Raw genomic sequence first — 19,572 nt, 5'->3', positions numbered from 1 at the left:
CGTCGCTTCCCTTACCGACGTGATTAGGGTAGAAGTGCAACAAGCGCTGGGAACTTCAACGACGCCAGAAGCACCCCGCGAGCCGCAAGCCATGGCCTACACGGCTGCTGTCCGTCGACCTCACGCGCCTGCCCCCTATCGCCCAGAGGTTCGAACCCGTCGTTAAGAAGTCCCGCCGTACCGCCGTCCCCTGTCACTCGCCTGACCCCCCGCAGCCCAAAACCTGACGCCGAGGAAGACGGACGTATGGCGAACTCCCGATAATCGTCCTCTGTGCTACCACTGCGGAGAGGCCGATCACATCTACCGTCGCTGCCCCTACAAGAGGCTTGGTTTGCGAGGCTTCTACGTGGACGCACCCCCCCCCCCCCGACCCGGCTAGCGCCCATCGGAGATCGAAGAATACCTGTCCAACACCAGCCCGTTTCAACCGATCGCCGTTGCCGTACCCCTACCAATCGCCCAACGTAGCAATGCTGATTGCGCACGTGGAAGGTCCCCCAGCCCACGCGGGGAAACTAAAAGCAGCAACTTCTGGAAGTGAAGTTGCTCTACGGCGAAAAACCGGAAACCCTCCAACGACGCGAGGACGCGCCGAAGACAGTGATTCACTACATGCCCTCATCCCGACGACCCGATCTAACCCTGACGAGACTCCCGAACACGACTACAGCTACACGGCGCGACGCGTACCCGACATGACCGAGACTGCCGCTGAGAAGACGACGACAACGCACAGTGCACGACCGTCAACACGCACAAGCCGAGATGCGACGCCCCGACGCACCCGGAACTCGAGGAAGGCGGCATCCGACGTCAAGGTGTTCATCGACAGCTTTGACGTAGTCGCCCTCGTAGATATGGGAGCCGACTACTCAGTAATGAGCGGACCATTTGCGTCTAAGCTGAAGAAAGTTATGGCCAGACGGGACGGTCCGCACATACGCACAGCAGGAGGCCACCTCGTGACGCGAAGTGGAACGTGCACATCCCCCGTCACCATGGACGGCACGACGTACCCTGCCGCGTTCGTTATCTTGCCTAACTGCTCCCGCGACGTGATTCTCGGAATTGACTTTTTGACGGACAACGGCGCAATAATTGACCTGCAGACCAAGTGGATAACTTCTTCCTCCGATCACTCCAAGACGCCGGAACCGAACCCCGAACACCGTGCAGCTGTAAGGGACGCCGATCATCATGTCACCCTGCCACCCCGCGCAAGCTTGATAATCACCGTCTACTGGGAAGGTGCTGTTCCCGACGTCGACGCTATCGTGGATAGTGACCAAAGGTTGCTTGTCGACCGCGGTGTTCCTGTCGCAAGAGGCATTGCGCGGTTTAATCAACGCAAATCCCACGTGTTGGTCACCAATTTCACCGAGGAGTACCAGCATTTAAATAAGGGCGCTGCAATTGCGTTCCTCGAAGAAACGCAAGAAGCTAGTGACATGATCGCAGTCACCGACTTTGAACGCGCACCCGAAGATACTTTCAGGCTTCTGCATCCCTTCGACGTGAATCCGGCGCTACCACAAGAAGACAGGAACAAGCTATTGGCTTTGCTGCTCGCTACAGCGAGTGTTTTTCGTCGAACTCAAAGTTACGTCAGACACTTCTGGCGAAGCACCGCATAATAACCTAGGATGGAGCCCGACCTACCCGACAGTCACCATACCGCGTCTCTTCAGACGAGCGCGAAGCTATCCGGACTCAAGTCGACGACATGCTCAGCGACGACATCATACAGCCATCAAAAATTCCGTGCGCTGCGCCGGTCGTACTTGTAAAGAAGAAAGACGGCACACTAAGGTTCTGCGTTGACTATCGGCGATTGAACAAGATCACCAAAAAGGACGTGTACTGGGCCCCTGCCACAAATCGACGACGCCCTAGACCACCTCTGCCATGCGAAGTACTTCTCATCGATGGATCTGAAGACAGGCTACTGGCAAATTGAAGTGGACGAGAGAGATCGAGAGACGACTGCATTCATAACTCCGGACGGCCTATACGAGTTCAAAGTGATGCCGTTTGGGCATTGCACAGCGCCAGCAACGTTTCAGAGAGTCATGGACACTGTGCTAGCTGGCCTGAAGTGGCACACCTGCCTCGTATACCTCGACGACATTGTGGTATTCTCCCGGACTTTCCACGAACACCTTGCAAGGTTGCACTCTGTACTCGAGGCCATTCGTACGCAGGGGTTAACGCTGAAGCCTAAAAAGTGACGTTTCGCGTACGAGGAACTCAAGTTTTTGGGCCATGTCGTCAACGCCGCGGGAGTCCTCCTTGACCCGGCGAAAACATCAGCCATAGCGAACTTCCCAAGACCGAAAGATAAAAAGAGTGTGCGAAGATTTCTCGGACTGTGCGCATACTACCGGCGCTTCGTCGCAAGCTTTGCACGCATTGCAGAGCCACTCACGCACCTGACAAAAGATAGCACCCCTTTCGCCTGGGAAAACGCCCAAGAAAAAATTCCCCCGCATTTCCCCGAGGGGGAGAATGTGAAAGTGCGAATGCACGGTTGTCGGCCCGCTTGCGGCGCTTGCGCTCGGCCCCCGCAGCCCACTGCCTCGCCGCCTTCTCTTCCATCTCTTCCATCGGGTTTGTAGTATCACGTGTACACCACGCAGTTATCAAGCCGCTATAACGCCGCTGAGTCGCCAACGCACGCCGCTGACGACGTAGTTTGAATGCGTTAAAGATATAAGGCGCGTCACTAACACTGATATCACCGTCGCGTCCGTGGCTTGGTCGGTAGAGCGTCGCGCTGCGGTCGCAAAGTCCTTGGATCGAAACCTGGCGCCGGATGCTGTTTCTTTTTTAAATATAGAGGAGCACTGCGGACGCCGCCGCCGCCGCCGCTGCCGCCGGCGGTGGATGGTTTGGGGTCGCTTATAAAGTGCATTCGCACTTAAAAGCATTCTGCGAGCTGCAACAACGCCTGCAAAACCCGCCCGTGCTCGCTCATTTCGACGAAAACGCCGAAACGGAAATGCACACGGACGCCAGCGATATAGGTTTGGGTGCTGTCCTCGTCCAAAAGCAAAGCGGTTGCGAAAAGGTAATGACCTATGCAAGCAGTGGTCTGTCGAAGGAGGAGAAAAACTACTCTGCTTCCGAAAAAAAGTGCCTGACTATTATGAGGGCCATTTCAAAATTTCGCCCATACGTGTATGGTAGACCGTTCAAGGTTGTGACAGACCACCATGCGCTGTGTTGGCTCGCCAATTTGAAGGACCCCTCTGGCCGTCTTGGGCGATGGAGTTTGCGCCTGCAAGAGTTCGACGTTACAATCGTGTACAAATCTTGCAGGAAACACTCCGACGCCGACTGCCTGTCCTGCGCCCCCTTCGACGCACCACCACAAGACTCCGATGAAGACAGCGCGTTCTTCGGAGTCGTTACGGAGAGCCACCTAGCCTCCCAGCAGCGTGCCGACCCCGACTTGCGCGTCATGATCGACTACCTCGATGGACGCAAAGTCGCCGTGCCTAGGGCGTTAAAGCGGAACTTACCAGTATTCAGCCTCGAAAACTCCGTCCTCGTGAAGAAGAATTTCAGCCCCGGAACGAGAACGAATTATCTACTTGCCATCCCCGCAGACCTTCGTGACGATATTTTGGAAGCATGCCACGACGACCCATCTTCCGGACATCTCGGCACACCTCGCACTATTGCAAAAATTAAGGCGAAGTACTTCTGGCCCCGCCTTACATCCGACGTCACCCACTACGTTCGGAGTTGCCGTGACTGCCAGCGACGAAAAACACCACTGACAAGACCCGCCGGACTTCTGCAGCCGATCGCCGTCCCATCGAGGCCCTTTCAACAGATTGGAATGGACCTTTTAGGCCCGTTCCCTACGTCACAATCACAGAACAAGTGGATTGTCGTATCGACAGACTACATGACGCGCTACGCAGAGACCGCCACTCTTCCGAGGGGGACTGCACAAGAAGTCGCAAAGTTCTTCATAAGCGAAGTTGTGCTGCGACATGGAGCCCCGGAAGCCCTAATCACGGACCGCGGAACTGCCTACACTGCGGAATTTATGCAAGGAATCTTACGCTACAGCAACACGGATCACCGAAGAATGACGGCGTACCACCCCCAAAAGAACGGACTAACGGAACGTCTGAACAAGACGATTGCGGAGATGCTGTCCATGCACGTCGACGTTGAACATAAGAGTTGGGACGAAGTCCTCCCGTATATCACGTTTGCGTACAGTACAGCGACGCAGGAAACTACGCAGATGACACCGATCGAGCTTGTCTACGGAAGACGGCCGACTACGATGCCCGACGCCATGCTTCCGCACGTAGAAGACGACGACCTCAACGCCGACGTCCAGGGATACCTTCAACGTGCGGAGGAAGCCCGCCAGCTTCGACGCCGACACGCCGAGTACCACCCTGTGGATAGTGTGTGGGTTTGGACTCCCATCCGAAGACGGGGACTCAGTGAGAAGCTTCTGCGACGGTATTTCGGACCATACCGAATTCTACAACGTGTTGGCCAATTTACCTACAACGTGATCCCCGATGGTGATTCCGGAACATCACGACGACGCACGCGGCCCGAAGTCGTCCACGTGGTTCGCTTAAAACCTTTCTACGCACGATAACGGACTTTTATTTTTTTATTTGTTTGGACTGACGCTTATGTTAGCATCAGGTCGATACACTCTTAGAGGGGGGGTAATGCCGCGAACCATGCATTGGGTTTGTTTTTTTATGTTTTGCTTTTACAGCCCGGCTGCGCCGGTCTGTGTTATCTGTGTGCCAAGGGAAGCGCGTGTTCCATTCTTTCTTTCTGTGCCGCATGTGTTATCTCTTCTGATAGGGAGAGCCTTACGATTGACGTGAACAGCCTAGAATAATCTTCTAGGATCTACAATGTTCTAGATGTGAATCGACGGTTCGAGAAGCACGCGCGCCGAAAGATAAAAAGCCTGCAGAGCAGACGCCGGGGTATTCGACTCTCGACGCTCGACTACGCACGCCACTTTCTTGACTGCTGTTTCGCCGCCTGTGTATTCTTTGAGTTGTTAGGAGAGCACACGTTCGCTCCAATAAATTTATTTTCTTTGAAGACAACTGCGTCGTCTTTGGCTTCGTGACAATATGAAACAAAAAGCGGCTCGGCCGTATTTATACCAGCGTGGAGGTTCCAAAGTGTATGTGTATGTTTTAGGCGCGGGCCCAGGTGTCCGATTAAGAGCGTGCGGGGTTGATTGGGTGTAGAAGGATTCTCGGAGTAGGCGCGTTGATAATATTTTCTCGGTGGCAATGATTGTGGCCAAGTCCCAAGCGATGACATGACCGGTTACGTTTTGGGGTTTTGGCAAGGCGTTTAGCTGAGTGCGGCCGTTAGCAACTTAGTTTTAACGCGATAGCGTCATTGGGCTCATTTTCGATTTCCCCATGCCTGCTAGCCGTCCGCTATCACCCGTGCCCATCAAACGTCCACAGAAATACGTCATCGCTGGCACCCGGAAGCTACGACTGAGGCAGGGAGACGCGAGTGTTCACCTAAATCCGGATATGACACAACGGCAACTGAAGTGTGGAAAGGACGACAATAATACTACGGCGGAGATAGAAGAAAGGACACGCATTTCCGGCCGATGCCGCCCTTGCGCAGTAAATTTCGTTCTACGTCCTGTCGGTGGTAGCATGCTCGGCAGATACAGTCGCCAGTCGTTCCCGAAACTGGCGCCATCACTATAAAAGCACCTCTCCGCCGGCAGATAAACATTTAAATTTTCGGTAATTCTCGTGCCAAAGCTCGGTCTACGAGGCGCGCAGTAGAGGAGGGCTCCAGATTAATTTAGGCAAACTGGGGACCTTTGACGTGCACTCGGAACACAGGCTTTTTTATTTTCTGCTGCCACAAGAAAAACTCCTGCCGCGGCCGGGAATCGAACCCGTGTCCTTTGGCTCAGTAGCGCAATGCCTTACCCACCTAGCCACCGCGGCGTCTTTTTCCACCGTAACTGATGCCGGCCCCAGCATTGGGTCACCAAACTAAAACAGGAGACAAATGATTAACGGCAGTCACTCAGAAATCAAGGAAAGCATACAATATGAGCAGAAAGCAACTGAAATGAAACCAAATGTATAGCGTCTAATACATGAATTTTCCAAATAGTTTCTATATTCCCGTGGTTCGGTTTCCGGCGCAAGCTGCGTTTACAAACGACGCAAGCACCACGGGGCCAATTTAAGAGTCACCCTGAAAATTGGCACGGATGCTCTTACAGAAGTAGTCACATAAGATTGCTCGGCGTGCCCTAGAGTCAAGCGGCGGAGCCGGCTTCGCAATCACCAAAAAAGAAAGAGAAAATCTTTAACCACTTGCCCACATTATGAAACGCCTAACCAAGAGAAGACCGAGGATGAGAGATGAAACTATAAGACTCATGAAGTCCTTCATCCCAAGGCGGATTTTACTGAGCCTACCATACCATTGTAACTTACCAGCAACGAAGATCAGTTGAACACCATCATCAAGGCCGCATATAAGGTAGCCCTTCACCTAGACATTTTTAGCGTGAGACAAACTGAGAACTGGTGGGCCAGCAGCACAACAGAATGGACAGACAGAGACGGGTCTAAAAGAAGGGGAAGGCCTTTAGCTCTATGGATGGACGAGGTAAGAAAATTCGGAGACAAAGAAGAAATTCGGGCAGCGCCGCACAGGAGCGGGTGAAGTCCTTCAACCTGCCCTAGACCTGATGGTTTATTGATTGATTGATTGATTGATTGATTGTAGGGTTTAACGCGCCGACGCAACGCAGACGATGAGGCACGCCGTAGTGGAGGGCTCCGGATTAATTTTGATCACCTGGGGATCTTAATGTGCGCCGAAGTATAGAACACACGGGCATTTTTGCTTTTTTTACCTCCATCAGAAAAGTGGCCGCCGCGGACAACGCCTTAGCCACTGAGCCACCGCGGCGGGTGGTAGACCTGAATGGTCTGTTGATGTTGATATTGAATGGGTTCCCAAATTGTGTCTTTAAAACATATTTGAAGAAACCAGAAAAACCGCTTGCCTGGCACCAAGTCCAGAAAACGAAATCGGGCAAGGTCATCGTATAGAAAACAGGACCCTCCCCCCACCCCTACGGGGAAGGATCGAATGCACGCCATCATGGTCATGTCACCGATACAGCGGCTCCGCTAAAACAAACTCTCTACCAAAAAAACTTACACCATCTTCCCGTGGGGAACCCTGTTGAGGATGCGAAGCATCATGGGGGTTCCGTGTGGTTCCATTGTGTTGCCGTTATGTTGAGTGATCTGGTGTTTAGAAGCGCCAGAGGGAATTCTGCGTCCGGGCCCACACCGGTGGCAAAGTCACGCAAGTGCTGTTGTGTTACGGTGAGTAGGCGGTGGTTCTCGAGGCACCGACTTGTCGATGTTGTCGTCTCTGTGGTAGAATCGGTAGTCTCCGTCAGCGTTGGTGAGGTAAAGATTGTTGACGTTGGTGCACCGACTGAGAGCAACGTACACGCCCTCCTCTTCGCAGCTTTGTCTTCTTCTCCTCCTTCTTCTTCTTCAGCGGTTTCCCTACGGGAAGATGACGACGGTGGTTGGACGCGAAGCTATCTCGTGATAGATTAGTAACGTACACGCCCTCCTCTTCGCAGCTTTGTCTTCTTGTTCTTCTTCTTCTTCGGCGGTTCCCCTACGGGAAGATAACGACGGTGGTTGAACGCGAAGCTATTTCGTGATGGATTCTTTGGTTGGCCGATCCCTAGGGGCATTTTGCCACAATCATCTTCAGAGGCGCTGCGGACGGGGCACGGACAAACCCCGAGCACGAGATGCTCCGCATCTAAAAGATTGATTCAGACCTACGTGAGGTAATGCAATGTGACAGGATCAATTTAACTAAAGAAAGGGAAATATCATGAAAAGAAAGTACACACCGACTGTGGGATTTACGATAATAAAACGCAGCAATTGCCGTAGGTGGCTTTTCTGGCAATCTTTGTGACTGCATGACTCTCCTACTTACAGGAGCAAAGAATCGGACGTTGGAGCCATCATCTTGACAATCCTAACAGCTGAAGTAGCAAACAACAGGAGTGTAACATCATTATATACACTCAAAGGGCATTAGTCTGTTCTCTGCAGGCAGAAGAGCTAAAGGATTTGTGAAGGTACTTCAGTACATCATGAATAAAGTTAAGGACGTCCCTAGAACATCCGGGCACAGGGGTTTGAAGACATCGAGGCACCGACCAAAAGATCCGGAACTCACACACCGGGCTACTTTCGTAGACCACGACTGCAGCACTCCCCTTCCCCAAAAAATGTTAACGTCTCTAATTCCTCCTTGCTGAAGCGGAGTCTCAGTGGCGAAGAATTGCGAACTCCATGGTGGATAAACCATCACAAGTACCTACCAATAAATGTGGGAAAATATGTTGGGTGGGGACATCATAGATTAAATTAAAGCTCCGCTGAATTCGGGGAAGCATTTACCCCCTTCTGCGTAACGTAGGCATGTGCAGGGGTACGCTCACGGGCTAACAACTCAAACATCACACATTCTACTTCCATTGAAACATTGGAGGCAGTTTGACCAGCTCGTTATCTCAGGATCGGCACGAGCTGGCCGTAAGGGCAAGGGAAGGACCTGCTGAATCCATGGCCCAGACTTCAAGGTGCACGTTTGGGCTCTCTCACATCTGTTTACCCCTTTTCCGAAACCCCTCCAGTAGTTCTTCCGCAACAAAGATCTCCACTTGGTCTCTCACCCTCTTTTCGCAAAAAAAGCAAAAACGTTTAGTCTGGCACAGAAATGAGAAAATTGACACTTTGAAACACCTACAGTGCTACGTTCTCCCTCACACTGACCAAAACCTCGCAGCCGCATCCTTTCACGGTCACATCTACGCCACAGAAGCATGGAGGGCCTGAGTCGCTTCTGGCACACGGCGATTAAACACCCTTCCTGATAGTTCTTCACTCTTCGCTGACCTTCATTTCCCGTGAAGCATACATCGTAAATGCAGCAATTTAGCTACAAAACGCTCCCCTGGAGTCGAAGTAACGCTATCGCGTCATACATAATTAGAACCAAACGTAGATGTCCTCGGCAACTGTTTTGTGCTCCTTTAGTCGCCTCTTGAAGTTTCCAGTTTAACCAATAAAGGCTGCGTCGCAAGTCTGGCAAGGAATTTTATAGACCGCCCCGGGCATCTTTCGCGTTGCAGCGCATCTTTGGCGGGTACAAGTTGCTGTCCGAGCTTACTTGTAGGCACGTGGCGAACTTGGACGTCGTAGTCATTGAAGATTCGTGATAGCATCTCGCTTAGACCGACAGCGTAAGGAATGGCAGCGCGCTTCCACCCGTTCCTCGGTGATGTGGGTGAGTTTGCCGATCTGCGCTGCTGAGCGCTTAGGATTTGCTGGGGTACCCATTGTTTGCGAGGTCCTATCGTACCTAGAAAAGCGATACGACCGGCAACCTCCTCTTCCACCGAAACATTGATTGATTGTTCGATTAAAACGTTTATTGAAATACAGGGGAACGGGAACGAGGAATATTTAAAAGAGAATGGGCTGTGGGTGGACATCCTAGTCCGGTAGGCCGCGCGCCTTCGCAGCCGTCCTGGCCCGAGAGATCCGGAACTCCTGGCGTTCAAGTCGTCTGCTGCGCAGCAAGCGCTCCCACTGCTCGAGGGAGGGGAAAAGGGGCGTGGGGAGTTGGCGGGACAGAGCTGTGTGAGGTGGGGCGTTGTGTTAGGGGTATCGATAGTAGGGATAGCTGGTTGGTGAGATTCTATGAAGTTGAGGGTGATGGCAGTAGGTGTGAATTTGCAGTCGGCGCCAGATGCGAGCATCCTCCGTGTAAAGGGAGGGGTGAGGAGGGGGAAAGGTAAGACGGGAGGCTCTGCAGTGGTGGAGGATGTCCGCGTATGTTTGAGGGAGGGGATGCAGGACCGGAGGGTCGCAGAGCGGTGAGTCGTCTTCCCCTTCTGGAAATGCCCGGTGGATAAGTTTGCGGGCGGTGTCATGTGCCACCTCATTTCGGCGCTGGCGACGCTGACAGGGAAGGTGGCCAGTATTTGTAGTAGTGCTTTGATCTAAGGAAAGATGTCGATGTCGCACATGCAATCTGCTTGACTACTTTTGCTTCGTCTTCTGATGCTATGGTATTCAGCAGCTCGGACGGCATCAATAGGAAGAGCTCGCAAACTCCAAAAGCATCATCATTGAATCTCCATTTCTGGTCTGCCAACACATTATCCAGTAGACGAATATTCACTGATGTCCTGAAGAAGCTCTCTGGATCAAGCGCTGGAGTGTTAGACCTGTAGGACTGTCTCTTCGTGATGCGAGGGAGCCGCAGCTCTGTTTCAAGTTCGTCCGCGAGCACGACGGCTTGCTCGTAGAGAGGTGTGAACGCCTCTTCACTGTTACGCCTTTGAGCAGTGAGGGGAGCTACAGTGTCTGCCAGCGTATTCCTTGCTGTATGCACATCAACGCACTCCTTCTGGTAGAGACGACTCAATGGAAGCGTGTGAGCCAAAAGGTCCGAGAGGCAAACTATCGCCATTATGAACTCATCATAGCCAACGGCGACGCGGAGCGTCCCTGCTTTTCAGCGCTTGGAAGCTCCTTCCGGTTGGCGACGACGTCAAGAGCTTTCGCCAAGAAGACAAGAGAGTCCTGAAATTGGATGGCACTGTCATGTCGCTCCACCCATCTCGTCTCGCAAAGGCTTTTCAGCTGGTGGCCAAGTGTGTTCTTTAATACAATGTTTCGTTTTGGTGAGGCGGTGAAGAAGGAAATTACCTTTTTCATAATCCCCACCGCGTTCCTGACTGCTTTAACACGGGATGACTTCGAGATCGACAGGTTGAGTGCGTGGTTAAAACACGGAGAGCGAACTGTTTTTGTGGCACACTGCTTAATTTCTGACACGGCTCCACACAGCTTTGACACCATGAGGCTGCATCCATCTGCAGCTACGCCGACGCACCTGCCCAAGTCAAATTGTAGGTCCTTCAGCATCGTCAGAACCCGCTGTTCCTGTCAGGATGGGTTCAGTTATGTTGGCGTCGACAGCATGGCTGTCACTGCGAGGGTCAACAAATTGGAAAAAGTCCTCTCGTACAGCGTTCTCGTGTACATAGCGCAGAGCAAGACTTAGCTGCGACGTGTGAGATACATCGGTTGTTTCGCCGAACATAATGCTGTAGACGCCCGACTCGTGCACCAACTGAATAAGTGTAGCAAGAACCTCGACTCCACAGCACTTGATCAATTCGTTCTGGGTCGTCTTGCTGATGTACGTGGCTCGAGATGATGTGCTGGCAAGGTGCTTCTGAAGTTCAGTGTCCCCGCTTGATACTCGAAAGCGCAGAAGCTCGCGAAAATTGCCCTCATTCGAATTCATTGAGGCCTCATTTGACCGCTCAAGAAGTCTTCCATCGTCTCGATGTCCACGAAATGGTATGTTTTGGCGCCCTAGAAAGATGACAAACGTTATAATTGGGACCAGACGGTTTCGGTTCTCGTTCACTTGATGTAGACGCTGATTGCTGATTTGGTTGGCTACATCTTTTTCGGGTGCCTTGAGACGTTCGAGGAACTCCTCCCGAGCCTGCATTGCTTCATTGTGGTATTTGCTTGCTTCATGCACAGAAAGATCGCCGTCCTTTCACAGCAGTTTCGCAAAGGACGTGAGTGCCTTGGTGACCAGTTTTTGGAGGGGGACATTTTTCTGGTAGCCTCCCATCGCACCTGTTACAAACAAAACGCAGTACTTGCAGTACAGGCCCCTGATATAATCGCACAGGACAAGCCACTTGAACTTGTTTAAATGCGACTGACTTACGTATCGCTTCTCATTTTTTCCATTTTTTCGGTGAAGTGAGCATGGAAAACTGTAGTTATCCGGAGGGCACCAATGCGCTTCCAACAAACGCCGTTTAGTGTAATCATCGACTTTCCCACCGACGAACTTTCCTATGTCACTCGAGAACTCCGCGGAGATGCTCGGAGGTGCCACGTCCAATCTTTCACTTTCAAATTCGGTAGTCTGGTCGCATGGAGAAGAACGGGGTGAAGTTCGCCTTGCAGAGGTAGCGATGCGCTACATGGTGCCGACCGGGGAAGAATACAGGTGTCAGAGTATTTCTCGTCCAGTCGTAGCGTTGGCACAACTGCTGATGAGGTGGCCTGTTCCGTGCCTTCGACTGCAACATGTAGGTATTTCTCAGCAACAGGAAGGAAGAACTTGTCGATCTTTTGCGAACTTGCCCTCTTCATTCTCCAGAGAGAGCTTTGGGGTTGTAAACAGGCGAAAGAAAATACAAAAAATAATATTTTTTTATAATTGCCCCATACAAAAAATAATATTTGCTGACCTGGCGATACAACGAGAACTCATGACTTAAAGCCACATCCTAGAATCTGTGCACGAGTATATGAGCATTTAAATTACTAACAGGGGAGCGTACCCATGCAAAGAAAATTCTTCGAATAATAAATGGATACACGCAGGAGATTGCGCAAGCACTGCTCCACTTGCTCATCTTCAATCGTACGTTTCATCGTTTTAACAAGTAAAACAGAGCGAGAGCAACGTCAAGGTGCAGCAGCATCACAGACGACGAAAATTAGCAAGTGGCGCAGTGCTTACGCATATTTACGTAAACCTTACAGGGGACTTTCAGCAGAATACTTTAAAAATAACTGCGCATCGTATAATCGAAAGAATAAATCACAAAGCGCTTAGCGACGTCAAATCGTGCTAAGCTTGAGTAAGAGATGCTGTATCGGCTTGCGATAATCAAATCGCTTGTACTTTTGCAAATTTATTTCAGTATATGTGACATTGCTTCACTACCTTTGAAGCTTCCCAGCATGAAATCGTGGGCAGTGCTCATTTCATCAATACGAAACAATACATGTTCGTATTCTTTGTAAACGCATGTTTAAAAAAACGTACCTTGAAATTTTATCATATGAACAACCAATAGTACTGCAAAAAGTACTTAATTCAAGCACTGACGCATAACGTCGTAGCGGATTCTATAGGATTTTGGTAGATTCCTCGTAACCGTGTTAGAAGGGTCAGTTTGTGGATTTCTTGGCTGCTCTGAAGAGGTTAATAACAACAACATCCAGGGTATACTTGGCTGTATACTGGCGTGACTGGCATCTCGAATACTGCAGCTAGGAATTATTTATAGGCACGTTGCAAGTCTTCTTGTACTCAAAAACGAAACAATTAAAAGGCGCTGGTATCAAATCTAAAGTTCTAAACGCAAGCTATATATTTGCGCGTGGCCAACGCTTACCTCGAGTCGTTCGGACTGGTCAAAAGGCTACTACAGTACCAGTTGTCAGATTGAGCCGACGAAATCCCGTGCTGGCCGACGAAATCACGTGCTGGTCATGTAGTGAGCATGTGAGTGTTTTGTCACCTTCGACTACATGTCACATCTCCTTCAATACACGTCACATCTCCTTCAACTTGCGCCGCAATACTGAACCAACTGAACCACCGAACCTTCTGTTTCTTTTGATGGAAAAACAGAGTGGTCAGAACGGCTGTAGCAATCCTTGCTACGCAGCGGCGGCGGCGGCTTATTCCACCGTGCTAATAACTACAAAAACACACAAAAACGTGAAAAGTCACTGCTCTTTTTGTTTCCCTCTCCTGAACGACAGCATATGTGCGCGAAGAAAGCGGCGGCATAGAGGAAGCCCAAGCACGGCTGCTGCCTCCACCGCTCCGCGAAGCTGTCGATTAACTTGCGCCGGATCACGGCTGGTGCACCTGCAGCTCCTCGGTTTGTGAGGGTAAACCGTGCTTGCCTAGCTCGGTTTGCGATAACCATGGTTAGGAGACTAACTGCGGTTACGCCTGCCGTGTAGCTACCTCTCAAGCCGTGAAGGCCGATCATAACAGCCGTTCCAGCCATTCGGCTTCCTCTTCGGTTAGGGCAGTGGTGCCGGGGCAACCTGACCAAGGAGGTGGCCACAGGCACTGAAGGGAGGGGGGGCCCTCTGGATCCACCACTGGACGCAGGTGGCGAGGAGGCTAGCCGTGGCGAGAGGCTCGGGTGGCTGCAGCCGCGTGTGCGGGGCGAGTGCGGGCCGCGTCAGTATAGCAGGCTGGAAGAGGAGGTCGCCGGTCGTGTCGCTTTTCTCGATGTGTAAGTACAGCGCAAGAATGCCGGCTTCATGACGACGGTCTACCGGAAGCCCACGCATACCGGTCAATACCTGGACTTGGCTTCTGCGCACCCAATCGGAGACAAGCGCTCTGTGGCCTGGGCACTCTTCCCACGCGAGCCACGCCTGTGCTCTTCTACCAAGGCGTGGAGGGTGGAAGAAAAGCAGATAAGAGAGGACCTCGCAAACAGTGGGTACCCCACCCGTATCCTAAGCGCTTAGCAACGCAGATCGGCAAACCCACACACATCACCGAGGAACGGGCGGAAGCGCGCTGCCATCCCTTACGCTGTCGGTGTAAACGAACTTCGATCACGAATCTTCAATGACTACGACGTCCAAGTTCGCCACGTGCCTACAAGTAAGCTCGGACAGCGACTTGTACACGCCAAAGATGCGCTGCAACGCGAAAGATACCCGGGATGGTGTACAAAATTCCTTGCCAGACTGGAAACTTCAAGAGGCGACTAAAGGAGCACAAAAACGACGTTGCTAACAGCCGCACTCAGCTAAACGCCTTGAGAGAACACCACAACGTAACCGGTCATGCCATCGCTTGGGGCTCGGCCAGAATCATTGCCACCGAGACAATATCATCAACGCGCCTACTCCGAGAATCCTTCCACATCCAATCAACCCCGCACGCTCTAATCGGACGCGTGGGCCCATGCCTACAACATACGCATGGGCTTTGCAACGTTCCAAGCATGTATAAATAGGGCCGAGCCGCTTTTCGTTTCTTATGTGAGCAAGGGACCCGTACGGGTCCCAAAATGTCGTTTGTTTGTACCTATTGTTTTTACCTTTTTGGTGAGTGTCAGTTTGGTACCGGCAAAAAGCAGGAAAGAAGCCGGAAACTGTGCACCAGTGGTGCGCAGCTCATGGTGCAGCACCGTGAGTCGGTTGAAGGTTGTTCGTGCACTCTCTTCTACGTACCTTGCTTTTTTCAACCGAATGAACTTCCACATTGTCGGAAAATTCGGGTTCCTCCCACGTCACCGTCACGCCCTCCAAGGAAGTCGCCACTGCGGACACGGTGGCTGGGCAGCGCAGCACTTGCGGTGGCTCTTTATCTGTATCGTGGAGATTTAAAAAAGAACACAGACACACCAGGTGTAAAGGTCAGAAACCGAACATGCAATTAGGAGACATCCCGCGAGGGTTGCTCCATGCGAAGCAGTACTCGGCTTATATCCGCCGGAAGTTGGTTTAGTTGGTTGCTTGATACTGAAGACATCATGTCAGCGCTGAAAGACAGGATACAGAGTAGAACAACGTTCGTCTCGTGTTCGTTTCAGCGCGAACGAAATGCGGCTTGATAAAGTTCTCTCTATTCAAAGCTGGCAGTAATGTATTCCTGCGTTATATCGCATGCACCAGTCCCCTGCACAAACATGCAAGCAAACAGTGACGCATATACAAAAGGAAACGCCATATCTAAATTCACTAACTGCATCCCCCCACCCTTTGTCCTTTTCGAATGCAGTTCTGATCCTGCGGTTCACACATGTCCGTCGTATAGAGGAGGAGGTTACCATCAATAGTGACTTCGAATGTACACCGAGCTGTTTCGTTGGTTTCAGGCCTCGTGGCGACGTACGTGACCTTCGTGTCACCGTACGGTAGGGTTCCGTCGACATAGTGCGGGTTGTCGACCTCCAGCTTCAGGTTCGCCTGCTCCGCGTTGGTATTTGGCAGTGGTATATCGGGCTGCATCGACGATTGTCCCGGTGGCAGAATAAATGTTGTGCTCTGAGGGCATGTGATCCAGATAGCTGGCGTTTCTGATTGAAAAGAAAAGCCAGGAACAGACGATAAAGTATAAAAAGAAGATAGAAGACAAAGTAAAATTTCACATAACGCAATAAAATGAATGGGTGAATGTTGGAAACTGCGGCTATTTTATTATCAGCTCCTGCCATTTGCACCAAAGTATAAAAAGAAGATAGAAGACAAAGTTAAATTTCATATAACGCAATAAAATGAATGGGTGAATGTTAGCAACTGCGGCTATTTTATTATCAGCTCCTGCCATTTGCACCATTGGTGGCAGTGTGGTATTAGTAATAGAAGTCTCAGTCATAGAGTCGACCATTTCGGATATGCACATTAGTGCCGAAGCCTAGCTTCCTTAAGACTTCAATTTTTATAGTATTTATCTCCAAGCCAGAGATTGGAAGCCGGGATGCCCGCAGTTCACTGTTCTGACGGGAACCGCTAGCGACGTTGTCATCTGAATGCGCGGATTTTAGCAACGAGTACTATTTCCACAGCCGTCGCTGGAGGCCTGCAGCTCTGCATCTCTGCAGCTGACGTCGCGGTATAAAGCTAACCTTTTCAGGCGATTCGGGGGGGGAGGGGGTGACAGATTGAGTAACGACGCACCGCGATTACCTAGGTCGATGAGCACGAAGGCGAGGACGAGGCCACGTATATGCAGCAAAAAAGTAGATTGGTTGCAGTTAAGGCATGCTACGCTTAGGTAATCGTTTTACTTTGCTAACAACAGTGCAGAAAGATAAATCATCAAGAGCGTGTCTCTCACCTTTCTTGCACAACGCCGGCTTACGATTCCATGCCAACTCGGTGTCCTTTCCGTGACCTCCAGGATTGGCTTTGTTGTTCTTTTGGCACGTGGTGACTGCGAAACCGTCGAGCTTGTAGCCTTCGGTGCACTGGAAGTAGCACCTAGACTTGTAGTAGTTTGCGTTGCTCTGGAGGCACCGATCCGGAAGTACGCTGCCATGTTCCGGTGGCTGTATCGAAGGGCAGTGCAGTGCTGGATGGTAGGAGAGAAATGAGGGCAAGGGCATTCAATCATGCCATGGACGCATGTTATGCCTGTATGAGTTGAAGAGTTTTTACACCGAATTTTCGTAGAGGCATATACAGCACATGTCCGGGTGTTCCCAGTCGGAACGTATTCGCTGCCTTCAAACATGGTTGCAAAGACAGACATGCCACAAGTACAGATGTTTTAGGGGCGAACCCCTTAGGGTCTCGGCGGCGTCTCATGTCGTCGAATTCTTATGTGGTCACGGTACTAAAAACTGGGACAATCGTTTTCCAACTGTCGCCTCGAGCAACAACGTAACGGGTACTAAAAGAGTATGATAGATAAAACCGGCTCAAAATAAACTAACTTGATTTATAGATTTGTGTAAGCCTCTCTGTCCACTTCAGCAATCGTCAAACACAAGCAGAAGCTGTTTGTATACGGGATATAATTTGTGTTACACTCAAATACCCACCGGCTCTTGACGGTAGGTTTGATCGGGGGTGGTCGGTCGAAGCGAAGAAACGCATACTTACCTGGTGCCGGGGCCTCGCTGATCTCCCAGCGAAAATCACGCGTTTCATAGTTGCCAGGAACAACATCCTGAGCATCACTGTGCCGTATTGACTTTCAACGAGTTTATGAACTCTTTCTGTAAATGCATGTGAACGTTTTATGGATTGATTTCGTGGTAGCTTGTTTTACCACCATAGACATTTGTTGTGCGAAGTGTTGACTGCCCGGAGTACTTGGAAACTGATTGGATTTTGTTTTTCTGTTTTTCGGGCAGCGCTGTTACCACTAGTCGCTGCGTGCTGATATGTGGTTTTATAATAAATTCTCTTCTCACAATCGCCGGTCCTTCGGCTGAGAAGCCGCCGCCATTTTACGCGTACGTTATAAAAACCAGAGCTTGAAATGGGGCTAGTTGGTTTCTTACTCGGAACATTGCTGGCGCTAGGCGGGACAATGACGACGAATTACACGCTCCAGTGCGCTCCAGTTGTCCAGTTGTGTGTAATTCGTCGTCCTTGTCCCGCCTAGCGCCAGCAATGTTCCGAGTTATAAAAACGTTGCGAAATCTCCAGTCTTCCTTGCCAAGCCTAAGTTTTAGAGAAAGTACGGCAAGTGAAGTGTGCGAAAAATTGGCAATAACCCGATTAGACAACCAACAGATAGGAAGGTCACGCGGTGTCCGTTGGCATCAGCTGACTTCGGAGGCACTTCCGGCTGATGTTCGGGATTTCGGCTAGTTACGTGGCTGGGAAGTTCTCCCGACGTGCGATCGTCTGGCGAGATTCGGCGCTGTGCGTTCCGCACGGTGTCCGCACTGCGGCCACACTGAAACATCAGAACATGCCTTGTTTCACTGTCGTGTAGCCGCAACGTTTTGGTCTGTATTAAGCAGGATGTTCGGACTCGCACTTCGAATGAACACTCGTTCAAAAGATGTGTTGGTCAACTTTCTGATGTGCGCTGGTGCTTTTGTTCTGTGGAGAAATCGTGGTGCTGCATGTCTTCGAGCCCGGCCGCAACGGGCAATGTTCCCACTGCTGTGGCGTGTCCGGTCGATTCTTATGAGTCATTTGGAGCATGAGTTGGCAGCTCTAGGGGAAGAAGACTTCCTCTTGCATTGGTCTACGCGCTTTATAGTGATCAGGAGCAACATCCTGAGCGTTTCTCTATTGCCGTACTGAGTTGAGTTAGTTTATGAACTGTTTTTCTGAACACTGGTGAAGTTTGTGTGACTTGATTTGTAGTAGTGCCGTACTGAGTTGAGTTAGTTTATGAACTGTTTTTCTGAACACTGGTGAAGTTTGTGTGACTTGATTTGTAGTGGCTTGTTGACCACGCCAAAAATTTTGTTCAGTGTGTAGAATGACCATGTTGCATGCAAAATGATTGGATAATTTTCTGTTCTTAGGGCAGCGCTGTTATCACTAGTCGCTGCGCCCTGATATGTGGGTTATAATAAATTCTCTTTACCAAGGCGCAGAAAAGAGTGGTGCCGGAGTTTGGGGAGCTGCCGAGTGGTACCACCGCTCCAAGGCACCTCGAACCGCCTTCGTTCGTGCGCTGACTGTGATCATTGTTCTGCTGCGTCGACTTGGGGAGACAGCACGCACGTTTTGGGGCCTGAGTGAACGGTTCCCTTGGTTTCGACGTGGTTGCAGAGGGGCGGCCCTGCGTTTTATGTCGGGGTAGCCCCTTCATCCTGGATGCCGTCACCCTGCTGACCACTGAACCACCATCTCGGCACTAAGGACACGTCAGCCACCGCGCGAGGCCCATGTCTTCTACTTCGCGCCCCGAAGGACGTCCCCGCGGAGGATGACCTGGTGAATCCCCTAGAGGAAATCGTAGGCCGCTATGGCCTGGACACCCTGATGCACCAGGGTGGTTCCAGGTTCTGTGCGGTGGCGGCTACGGCGGCTGCTGCTCGCAAGCTCGCCGAGAAAGGACCCGTCGTCGTGAATAGCGTTTCGTGTCCTGTGGCCTGCATGGGCCCGCAGGTCGTCTACGTGACAGTGTACCGCCTGAACCCCGTTGTGAGTAACGCGGAGCTTGCGGCAGCAC

General features: G+C 51.2%; 1 protein-coding gene across 8 annotated transcripts in view; it reads right to left on the bottom strand.

The window, feature by feature from the left end:
* The window catches only part of LOC144173833 (uncharacterized), a 268,949-nt gene that overhangs the window by 66,279 nt on the left and 183,098 nt on the right, over window positions 1-19,572 (bottom strand). For all 8 annotated transcript variants that reach the window (XM_077702098.1, XM_077702101.1, XM_077702095.1 and 5 more), the window contains 3 exons: window positions 16,765-16,998; window positions 15,755-16,003; window positions 15,156-15,292 (listed from right to left, as the gene is read on the bottom strand). In XM_077702098.1, the coding sequence (XP_077558224.1) occupies window positions 15,156-15,292; window positions 15,755-16,003; window positions 16,765-16,998 (620 nt within the window). The remainder of the gene's footprint in view (window positions 1-15,155; window positions 15,293-15,754; window positions 16,004-16,764; window positions 16,999-19,572) is intronic.

Source organism: Haemaphysalis longicornis, unplaced genomic scaffold (genome assembly GCF_048455015.1).
Source record: "Haemaphysalis longicornis isolate Haplotype H1 unplaced genomic scaffold, Haemaphysalis longicornis Haplotype H1 scaffold_3, whole genome shotgun sequence".
In the NCBI taxonomy this organism is placed as follows: Eukaryota; Metazoa; Arthropoda; class Arachnida; order Ixodida; family Ixodidae; genus Haemaphysalis; species Haemaphysalis longicornis.
Note: the sequence above shows the minus strand (reverse complement) of the source record. Positions and strands in the feature narration are given on the sequence as shown.